Source organism: Selaginella moellendorffii, unplaced genomic scaffold (genome assembly GCF_000143415.4).
Source record: "Selaginella moellendorffii unplaced genomic scaffold, v1.0 SELMOscaffold_35, whole genome shotgun sequence".
Classification (NCBI taxonomy): Eukaryota; Viridiplantae; Streptophyta; class Lycopodiopsida; order Selaginellales; family Selaginellaceae; genus Selaginella; species Selaginella moellendorffii.
The window spans coordinates 1,250,274-1,261,765 of record NW_003314296.1 but is presented as its reverse complement, the minus strand read 5'-3'; the positions used below and the strand labels follow the sequence as shown (position 1 = coordinate 1,261,765).

The window sequence follows — 11,492 nt, the reverse complement described above, 5'->3', positions numbered from 1 at the left end:
ATATAACCTAGTAGGTTCCAAACTGCTAGTGCTTCAAACTACTATCAGTACCATACATTTAGAACATACTATGTAGACAATTAAAAATCTTCTTTTGCATTTCAAATCCAGTGAGAGGTGCTAAAATTATATTTTATTATCTCCCAATGTTCATGGCTTTGTGGTTATAGCATGTATTGTTCTATAGTATAGGATTGTTGGGTTTGATTCCCAATCTGCCTCATCCTTTCAAGTAGGAATAGTATGCCCTCTGAACATAAACACTATTTTATTATTTTCCTTTATTATTATTATTATTTTTTATTAGTGGCTGGAGAAAGAGTGCAAAATGTCTTGGTGAGCTAGAGAGAGGAGCTTACTGAAAGCTGGGCATGACATTACACTGTAGCAATCTAAAAGTGTAACTTGCAATGTACATGTTTAAAAAATTATAGTGACCTATATCTATATGCAGCCAGAAGAAAAAAGGAAAAGTCCCTTGTAGATTGATCAAACAGATCATTAAAAAGTATTAACTTAGGTGCATCTCCACTGTAGTCATGCAATCAAATTTTGTGGAAGGGAAGATATATATTTGATTTGCTCCAGCACACAAACAGCACAAACATGCCATTGAGCTTACCAATTCGATCATATATACCAAATTCTCATCAGTTGTCACTTTAGCATAATCAAACAATCACACACAATGTTGTGCCATTTAATTCTCGATGACCCTGCCAGCATATGCAAGCCTTCCTCACCATTTGAACAAGAAAGACGCTAGACAACAAGCTAGAAATAGTTTTAACGCAGTTTATATTAGTGGTAACTACATCACAGCCGTTGGATTAAAGGATATTTTAGAATATACCATCCAAACCGTTAGATTTTAGTGCGGTTAGGTTTTCGGGTGGCTATGGATTCCGGGGGCGAGGTGAGAGAGACTCGGGTATTCGTCTTCCTCTGTGCAGCGGAAAGCTGCCATTTGAATCCCTCGGAGCTCTCCATCCGGTTGCACCGAGACGAAGGCGACGTTTTCCATCCCCTCTCTCTCAACTACACAACGGGCCTGTCGTGCCGGACTTGGGACGAGCTGGTCCAGGAGCTCAACTGCATCTATTCTGACACAATTGCTTCGCTCCCCGACGCATCCCTTCCCGACGCCAAGACGCAGCAAAATCATCCAAGGCATCCAGCCGCCCAAGGACGAAAGGGAGCCGGCTTGGATGTCGAAGCTGTCCGAGATTTGCAGAGGTAGGATCGACGTGGACTTGCTTTTGTGCTCGCCTTTCGCTACCATCTGGACGTGAACGATCCAAACATCGTCTCCATCGACAAGGAGCAAGATTGCCAGGACCTGATCACGCAAGAAGAAGAAGAGCTCTACATTGATCGTCACCTCCCTCGAGCTCAAGCTGACGAGATTGTGTGCGAGATCTCTCAAGTTTTGCCACAGTCGTACCAGTGGCTGGGTCTGGAGGAGATGGACAGCAAAGAGGAGGTTTTCCGCGTGATCAACTGGGACGTGGAGGTGAGGAGCAAAAGCTCGGCCGTTCTTGCACATGGAAGCGACGCTGTTCTTGGGATCGAAGTCGTCAGTGGGCTGAGCCGGCAGGGATTGAACAGATGCGAGATGGAATTCTACCTGTGGGCGCGTTTTTGCAGCTGGTGACTGATTTCAAGAGTGCCGCTGTCTTTTACTATTGGTTTCCGCGGACAGGATCCATCGGCACCTTGAGGAAGCTCGTGAAGTTGATCGCGTTGAGATTACCCAATTGTCCAGAGTCTGAAATGGCTTGGTCGATTCTGGGCTGGAAACGCTTCGTGGATCCTCCTCCAAACCTCTGGCCTCCAGCTCCTGGATGTCGTCCATGTGGATTCCAAATCTTCCTTTGCATTCCAAATCCAATGAGAGGTGCTGAAATGATATTTTGTTATTTCCCAGTGTTCATGGCTTCGTGGTTATAGCGTGCACGCTGCAATGTTCTATTGTGTAGGGTTGCTGGGTTCGATTCCCATCCGCCTCAACTTCCAATTAAGAACACTATGGTCTTAGGGTCGCCCCCTAACGTGATTACTATTTTATTATTTTATTATTAGATTAACTGCGTTGAGTTTCTGGGTGTTAAGTACCATTTTATTATTTTCATTTTTTTTAACACTATACAATTTACTAGTGAGAGTGGCTCTCCTCAAAATCTCAACAAAGCAAGCAAACCATACATAGCCTAATAGTATGTTGTCAAGTCCAAAATGAAAGTCAATAGGAAAAGGTTATTCATCCACAATTTGTATATATTAGCAATTATTGTTATTGTAAATATTGTTCTTTCTATATATAAAATTGGGCATTAGCGCAGAACTCAAGTGAAAACCTAATACTCAATGACAAGATCATTACTACTCAACCACTTCCACTTGTGAAGACCACTTGAACATCCCTTTTTCCAATTGGAGCTTCCTCCTAGTGTGAGTGATGGGAGAATCCACCAAATGGAAAGGACCATTTACCTGGATGGGCTTCAAGAGACCCTCCCTTGCTTGCCTCATGTCATCTACCAATTTGTATGACTTTGGACAAACGAATCTCAATACCTTCAATGTCACACCTTCAGCTACATACGTACGTTGAAACAAATCAGAATTGCTCCACTCTTAATTGCCAAATCTACACAAGCATATGAAGAGCGAAGAAAAACAATGCTGGTACTGAGCGCAACTTTTGAGAACAATGTTTAGCTGGTGTGGCTCAACACCAGAGTCCTCTCCAGATGCTACAGCGCTTGCAAGATTTGCAAGTGTCACCTTCCTTTGCTAACTTTAGAGGTTAGACAAGAATCATGCACATGTCCTTTCTAGACACCCAAAATGCTGATGGCATTCTCGTCACAAGCAATGGTTCTGCACTTAACGCTATCCATCAAACCTTATTCACCTGAAACAATTTGAAGTAATTTGAATTTGAAACAATTTGATTGCACCTTTTATTCCAATTACAAAGCATGGGTCTGGATTTTGGATTGCACGCCCTGCCACCAAGATCATAGATCTCTTTGAACCTCCTAAGTTTTATCCTTAAGCTTACCATCTGAAATTTCTGAATATTTATAATAAGGAAGAGTTGCCAAACTTTTTGGGCTGCCAGATTCAGCTAGTGGTGGCCGTCAGATAGGGGGATAATCATCTTTAACCACATCTTAGTGAATAATTATTCTAATGTTTTCTTTTAGCCAATGGGAGGTGGCCAATTGCCTTGGCAAGAGAGGAAAGTGTTGTGACGTAAATGTGTTGATTAGCATTGAGGCTTAATTTTTTGGAATACAACTCTGGAATACAACTTCTTGTATTCAAGTCCTACTCACAAGAACCATCTTTGCAAATGTTACTTCGACACTTAATTTGTTCTCTTGGGGCAACTTTTTGCCCCTTAGGACCACTTGTCCATGTGATGAGAATACCAACTCCTCCTCTGAGTACACCCCCAACTCCTTGGGTTGTTCCAGCATTTATTAGAGGTAACCCTGGCTATTATTTCAAGGACTTGTGTCCTCTTCTATATTTGACCTCCTATGGTCATCAATTTCTGTCTCAAAGTTATGAGTACCAGCCTCAACTATATGAAAGTAATCTTGTGACTCCTTTATTGTTTTGGACTTTGCATCTTTTTCATGATCCCAACTATAGTTGTTTACTACAACTACATTAGCCCGTTTGCTGCGTCAAACGCTCATCTGGATCACATCCTCAGCTCTCTAAGGAAACCTTATACTGTTCCCAAAATCCCAAAGTCGTTCCATTATTGGCCCTTTTCTATCCACCACATCGCTTACAAGTTCACACCTGAATAGTAGTGGAGAGCCATGTCTTCCCGACCTACTACTCCTCAAGGATAGGCCCACTCCTAGGACCTTCTAATGCCAACACCAGTAGTGATATACTTGAGCACCAATAAAAGTTGGACTAAGGAATAGCTCCGATACCAAATTGTAAGCGATTAAATTTTCCATTCTACTTTAGTCACTTAACCATACCTCTGACCATTTTGAGGTATCACCAGAAACTCGAATCTCCCATACTTTGTTTGACTGATTGTCTTCTCGACATCTTCCTCTACTACCCTAATCTGGTAGTATCTTGACCTTAGGTCAAAGTATTTTGCCTTTCCTAACCTGGACTTAGGGACTTGCTAGCCCCAAAAATGGCATCTATGCCACTCAACCATTGCACTTGGTCCAAGTGCTCCATGTGTCCAATCCCGTGACCGACACCCCAAGGTACCATCGATATATCACCTTGTTACGCTAAGGCCATGCCCCTTCACCTTGGTCACACTAGTGGTCTAACACCATCTACATCACAGTCTCATCTTTCAAGGATTGAGCCAACCGTCCATGAGTGATCATCCCAAATCCACTCCTTAGCATCCTTAAAATGCCCACAAACATAACTTTCCCCAATACCCCTTTTTCAGTCCCCATCAAGTCCCTTTCTATCCATGGCCGTGTTCGCCAACACTACCACTGGATCAAGGCCCACAAGCTCGACCACTAAGTCCCACGGTCCTCTGAGACTTCTTCCTCACACGACCGTATCCTTGGTCTCTACACTAGAGGACGGCTCCTCTTCCTTTTCATAGTTTGGGACTTTAGGGCAACATTTTGGAACACCGTGGCTTTATGCGAGCCTCATGGGTACTCTCCCTGCCTTTTGCCTTTGGGTGCTCTAGCCATGGGCTTAGAGCGAGGTTTCGTTGAGCCACACCAGGTATCTAAGTAAGTAATGCTACCCACACTTGGACTGGGAGCATCGGCTAGTTGATCTCCAGGGGGAATTAGAGTCGGCTTTTGAACACTTCACCAAGCTACCCCGCTTGTTGGTCTGTGTTCACTCTAGTCTTGGACTTCCCAGTGGGCAGCTCATCACCCAACACTGGGTATAGCCTTCCTAGGCCAAACTAGCCTTTCTTGGCCAAATTGGCTCCACTGTAGTCCTCCCCCTTACTATATTTTTGGAGCTCACCAAACCCCCTAGGGTCTGGGAGACGAATGTTTTGGGCTTTCACCCTCTCAAACTTGGACTCGGACTCGGACTCGGACTCGGACTTGAACTCAAACTCGGACTCGAGCTTGGGCTTAGTCTCGGCCTCGGCCTTGGTCTCGGTCTCGGTTCCAGTCTTGGTCTCGGTCTCGGTCCCAGTCTCGGTCTCAATCTTGACTTTGGACTCCATCTCGGGTCCATCTCAGACTCCATCTCGGGCTCCATCTTGGACTCCATTTCGGGTCCATCTCGGACTCTTCCACGTGTCATGTTTTGGTCCTCTTGTGTCCCTTTTCTAGAGACTCACTCATTGCTCACTTCATGCTTGTTCCTCGAGCACTTTATTGGGAGTTCCACTCCCACTCTTGACCTTTTCAAGTTTGAGCTTTTAGTCCAAACATGTTACGCTCGTTTGGCTTTCGCTTCGGCCACTACCACGTGGCACCCTTTCGGCTCCACTTTAGGGCTTAGAGATTTTGTGTCTCACAAGTTATTTGCCATTTCTTCAGTATGCATATATCACAGTGGTGTAAAGTTCTATTGGTGCTTCACTATATAAACTTCCATATAGTCTTAATTTAATCCTACCAATGGAGTTGAGTTTATCTATGTATTTGCCAAGAGCTAATAATGCTAAGTTTTAGGACTCTTTACTCAGTGAAAGGAACTATATCAAGTGTTATTGCAAGTTGGACCACAAGTTTATGAGGTCTAGCATGATGTTCAATAGGTTAATCCTCCAAAAATAATGTATGTGCAGTAGTTGAAACACTTTGTACAAAAGGATTAAGAACAATTGACACCACCTATAGATCATTGATGCTTCCTCCTGTTGTTCCTTCAGATCCCAGCCCATCCATGAGAGAATCCTGAATGTCTTCTATCATCTTCTATATGTGTGTGTATATATATATATATGTATATATATATTATATACATACATACATATATAAGCCTTTACATCTCATTTACACTAATAAAATTCTATGTATACAATGTCCAAATAGTATTATATAGAAGTATCATTTCCAAGTCTCAAAAAGGAAGATAAATAGATAAAAAGACCCAAGTAATAGATGGTGGAAGGGTGTTTAAGATTAACAATTCATTTAGTGTTTTAGTAAAAAATTCCTGGTTAACACCACTTTTTCTGAATGTGTTTCTAGTAAGAGTCCCATTGGAGATCTCTTGTTTGGGAAGAGGTTAGTATTCTTTAAACAAGAAGATTTATATTGCTTCTTTAGTTTGCAATATTGCCATTAATTAATTTCACAAAGATATTTTCTCCAATTTTAAAATGCAATTAGTTTAGTCTTTATTGCTCACTACAATATGATTGTTGATCAAATGAATGTGAAAGTAAACTTTCTAAATGACAATTTCTGTTTGTTCTTTCACTCAACTTGGCAGCCATATCTCCAGTTGGGTCACTATGAGCTTTGGATTTAAGATGGGATTTTAATGCGAGTGAGAGAAAGAGAGAGGAGGTTTTCACAAACCATGAAGGCTTGATCCTCAAGAACAATGATCTAGACAAACACCACAGTGATCCCAATTTGCCCCAAAATGCGAATTTTTTGTTACCTAGAGCGCATGACCAATTTGAGGAGCTGACAGGGCCAACGCTCTCAAATTCCTCATGCCGCAACCAAATATTGATCACCTTCTCGATCACGCAGCTCCCAATCGCATCCAAGGCGACCTCCACGGCATGCTTACTCAGCAGTGGATCTCCAGCTTGGAGAACCACTACTGAGTCAATCTATAATTATCTTCTCTAGATAATAAGTAATTCTTTTATCTTAGAGCAGTGTCTTTTCTCCTCATTTACATAAATATCTAGCTTTCGTCCATGTTTCTTCCTAGCTCTTTTGCTACTAAGTTCTTTTCTTTCATAAATGTCCAGCTTGTCCAGTGTTGGTGTTTTGCTCACCCAGCATTCTTGTAAATTGCCTTCAACCTCTCTTCCTTGTCTTGTCAAGCTGCTCCTCTTCAAAACAAATCTTTTCTTTGCTTCCTGTTACCTATTATATGATGTGTGTGCTTCTTCGGTTGGTTTTTGCAGCTAGCCAACTGTAAAGTATGAAAGAGAAAGCTTTCACAAACCTTGGTCAGGTGGGAAGCACACTTTTGCTCATGACTTGTGCTCCAGATCTGCAATTAGCTTCACCTTTTTCTCGTAGTCACTCTTGTGATTGAAATAGCTTGCATTCAAGATCCAGATGATAGAGTGAGTGGACTTGAGTGTCTAATCTCCTTGGCTCTTTTGAATCTTAAACTCAACTTGGTAGCCGGTGATGTGGTAGAGTGCCCTCAGCTCCAATCACAGCTCACCTTTGTGACACCAATTTCAAGCTCAAGATCATCTAAGCAGTGGCAGAGGCAGAAGTGGCAAGGACTCACTTTGTTGTTGTTGTCTGAGACACTCTCAGGATCGAGAGAGTGGAGGAGAAGCTTCTTCCAACCGAGTAGCTTTCTGTGCCTTTCCAGTAGCTTTGCCGAGATTTGAGCTCCTAATTCAAAATCTCAATTGAACACTTCTTCTTGTTGCATCTCTATTGCCTGCTTCTTCTTGCTAGACATGGCTACTCTCTGGTTCTTCTCAAACACTGCTTCATAAAGCATGTACAGATAGGAGTGGACCAATGCAACTTGCAAAGTTATATCATTTAAGTTTTAACAACACTTTTGGCCAAATCATAGCCGGTCTTATAGTTTTGGAGGGTTTTCTCAAGTAAAAGCTTGAATGAGAAAGAATTGGCACCCTTCACAGGAAAGGGGAAATGATTTGTCATAGTGTAAGAGACTAGGACTAACAAATGATCAGGGCGAGAGTAGCAAATCGGACAAGTTCAAAAGGAAAAGAAGAATGATTGTTGCAACACTTGCAAGAAAATAACATACTAGACAGGAGATTGTAAATAGTTTTGATATTTCTTTTTGAGGCCTCATCTCTAACACTTTGTTATTCTTGGTGTCCCTTTTTATTATCCATATCATCTTCTGGCTTGAGTCTACTCTTAATCATGCTCCATAAAGTAAAATTGCACCTAAAAAATCTTCCAAGGTATTGATTAATAAAAACTGAATATAAAATATCCCTTAAGCATTGTTTTGATTAGTTATATTGAAAATTAAATTGGAATAGCATCAAAACAACAAATTTTATATTCCACTTTGAAAGAAAAATTGAGGACATAGCTATAAGCATATGTTTCCTTAAAAGAAAATTATCAAATTCCTTAGAAAGAATTATAAAATCCAAGTGACCCAATAAATTTCCAGTACAAAAAGTTGAGCCTCAATGCTAGTCAACACATTTGCGTCACAACACTTTCCTCTCTTGCCAAGGCAATTGGCCACCTCCCATTGGCTGAAAGAAAACATTAGAACAATTATTCACTAAGATGTGGTTAAAGATAATTATCCCCTTATTGGACGGCTACCACTAGCTGAATCCGGCAGCCCAAAAAGTTTGACAACTCCTCCTTATTATAAATATTCAGAAATTTCAGATGGTAAGCTTAAGGATAAAACTTAGGAGGTTCAAGGAGATCTATGATCTTGGTGGCAGGGCGTGCAATCCAAAAACCAGACCCATGCTTTGTAATTGAAATAAAAGGTGCAATCTTTCATTATACACTTCAAATTGTTTCAGGTGAATAAGGTTTGATGGATAGCGTTAAGTGCAGAACCATTGCTTGTGACGAGAATGCCATCAGCATTTTGGGTGTCTAGAAAGGACATGTGCATGATTCTTGTCTAACCTCTAAAGTTAGCAAAGGAAGGTGACACTTGCAAATCTTGCAAGCGCTATAGCATCTGGAGAGGACTCTGGTGTTGAGCCACACCAGCTAAACATTGTTCTCAAAAGTTGTGCTCAGTACCAGCATTGTTTTTCTTCGCTCTTCATATGCTTGTGTAGATTTGGCAATTAAGAGTGGAGCAATTCTGATTTGTTTCAACGTACGCATGTAGCTGAAGGTGTGACATTGAAGGTATTGAGATTCGTTTGTCCAAAGTCATACAAATTGGTAGATGACATGAGGCAAGCAAGGGAGGGTCTCTTGAAGCCCATCCAGGTAAATGGTCCTTTCCATTTGGTGGATTCTCCCATCACTCACACTAGGAGGAAGCTCCAATTGGAAAAAGGGATGTTCAAGTGGTCTTCACAAGTGGAAGTGGTTGAGTAGTAATGATCTTGTCATTGAGTATTAGGTTTTCACTTGAGTTCTGCGCTAATGCCCAATTTTATATATAGAAAGAACAATATTTACAATAACAATAATTGCTAATATATACAAATTGTGGATGAATAACCTTTTCCTATTGACTTTCATTTTGGACTTGACAACATACTATTAGGCTATGTATGGTTTGCTTGCTTTGTTGAGATTTTGAGGAGAGCCACTCTCACTAGTAAATTGTATAGTGTTAAAAAAAATGAAAATAATAAAATGGTACTTAACACCCAGAAACTCAACGCAGTTAATCTAATAATAAAATAATAAAATAGTAATCACGTTAGGGGGCGACCCTAAGACCGTAGTGTTCTTAATTGGAAGTTGAGGCAGATGGGAATCGAACCCAGCAACCCTACACAATAGAACATTGCAGCGTGCACGCTATAACCACGAAGCCATGAACACTGGGAAATAACAAAATATCATTTCAGCACCTCTCATTAGATTTGGAATGCAAAGGAAGATTTGGAATCCACATGGACGACATCCAGGAGCTGGAGGCCAGAGGTTTGGAGGAGGATCCACGAAGCGTTTCCAGCCCAGAATCGACCAAGCCATTTCAGACTCTGGACAATTGGGTAATCTCAACGCGATCAACTTCACGAGCTTCCTCAAGGTGCCGATGGATCCTGTCCGCGGAAACCAATAGTAAAAGACAGCGGCACTCTTGAAATCAGTCACCAGCTGCAAAAACGCGCCCACAGGTAGAATTCCATCTCGCATCTGTTCAATCCCTGCCGGCTCAGCCCACTGACGACTTCGATCCCAAGAACAGCGTCGCTTCCATGCGCAAGAACGGCCGAGCTTTTGCTCCTCACCTCCATGTCCCAGTTGATCACGCGGAAAACCTCCTCTTTGCTGTCCATCTCCTCCAGACCCAGCCACTGGTACGACTGTGGCAAAACTTGAGAGATCTCGCACACAATCTCGTCAGCTTGAGCTCGAGGGAGGTGACGATCAATGTAGAGCTCTTCTTCTTCTTGCGTGATCAGGTCCTGGCAATCTTGCTCCTTGTCGATGGAGACGATGTTTGGATCGTTCACGTCCAGATGGTAGCGAAAGGCGAGCACAAAAGCAAGTCCACGTCGATCCTACCTCTGCAAATCTCGGACAGCTTCGACATCCAAGCCGGCTCCCTTTCGTCCTTGGGCGGCTGGATGCCTTGGATGATTTTGCTGCGTCTTGGCGTCGGGAAGGGATGCGTCGGGGAGCGAAGCAATTGTGTCAGAATAGACGCAGTTGAGCTCCTGGACCAGCTCGTCCCAAGTCCGGCACGACAGGCCCGTTGTGTAGTTGAGAGAGAGGGGATGGAAAACGTCGCCTTCGTCTCGGTGCAACCGGATGGAGAGCTCCGAGGGATTCAAATGGCAGCTTTCCGCTGCACAGAGGAAGACGAATACCCGAGTCTCTCTCACCTCGCCCCCGGAATCCATAGCCACCCGAAAACCTAACCGCACTAAAATCTAACGGTTTGGATGGTATATTCTAAAATATCCTTTAATCCAACGGCTGTGATGTAGTTACCACTAATATAAACTGCGTTAAAACTATTTCTAGCTTGTTGTCTAGCGTCTTTCTTGTTCGAATGGTGAGGAAGGCTTGCATATGCTGGCAGGGTCATCGAGAATTAAATGGCACAACATTGTGTGTGATTGTTTGATTATGCTAAAGTGACAACTGATGAGAATTTGGTATATATGATCGAATTGGTAAGCTCAATGGCATGTTTGTGCTGTTTGTGTGCTGGAGCAAATCAAATATATATCTTCCCTTCCACAAAATTTGATTGCATGACTACAGTGGAGATGCACCTAAGTTAATAATTTACAAGGGACTTTTCTTTTTTTCTTCTGGCTGCATATAGATATGCATCTACTACTATAAGGAGCAAACGCCGAACTTTGTGGGCTGCCGGATCCAGCCAATCGGGGCCGTCCGATGGGGGGTAACTGTAAAGGGGTTATTTCTTTAACCACGTGTTCGAGAATAATCGCGCTGATGTTTGCTCCCGGCCAATGGGAGGTGGCCAAGCCGCGTGGGGCGGGAGAGGAAGGCCCGGCAACACGTGGCACATGCAAAGTGTTGACCGGAGATTGCTGCTCCAGGGCGTCACTCCGGGCAGGATCAAGTGGGTCGCGGCCCTTGGAGCGTGCTGTGGATCGCGATTTCCTCCGGTGGGTAAGCAAATCCACTCCCAAATGGTTGCTGCTGGCTGGGATTCGAGCTTGA

The 11,492-nt window shown here is 42.8% G+C and overlaps 1 protein-coding gene and 1 long non-coding RNA gene across 2 annotated transcripts; one reads left to right on the top strand and one right to left on the bottom strand.

Moving 5' to 3' along the window:
- The first annotated feature begins 898 nt into the window (after positions 1–898).
- On the top strand, positions 899–1,654 carry LOC112349043. The gene is made up of 3 exons (XM_024682632.1): positions 899–1,010; positions 1,157–1,236; positions 1,322–1,654. Exons 1-3 carry the CDS (start codon positions 899–901, stop codon positions 1,652–1,654), a joined length of 525 nt encoding a protein of 174 aa, XP_024538400.1.
- A 4,604-nt stretch (positions 1,655–6,258) lies between these two features.
- Positions 6,259–6,691, bottom strand: LOC112349092. Its single transcript, XR_002993279.1, has 2 exons — positions 6,604–6,691; positions 6,259–6,548 (listed from the first exon to the last, which is right to left on the bottom strand). It is a non-coding gene; the product is annotated as an uncharacterized LOC112349092 (long non-coding RNA).
- Positions 6,692–11,492: the final 4,801 nt, after the last annotated feature.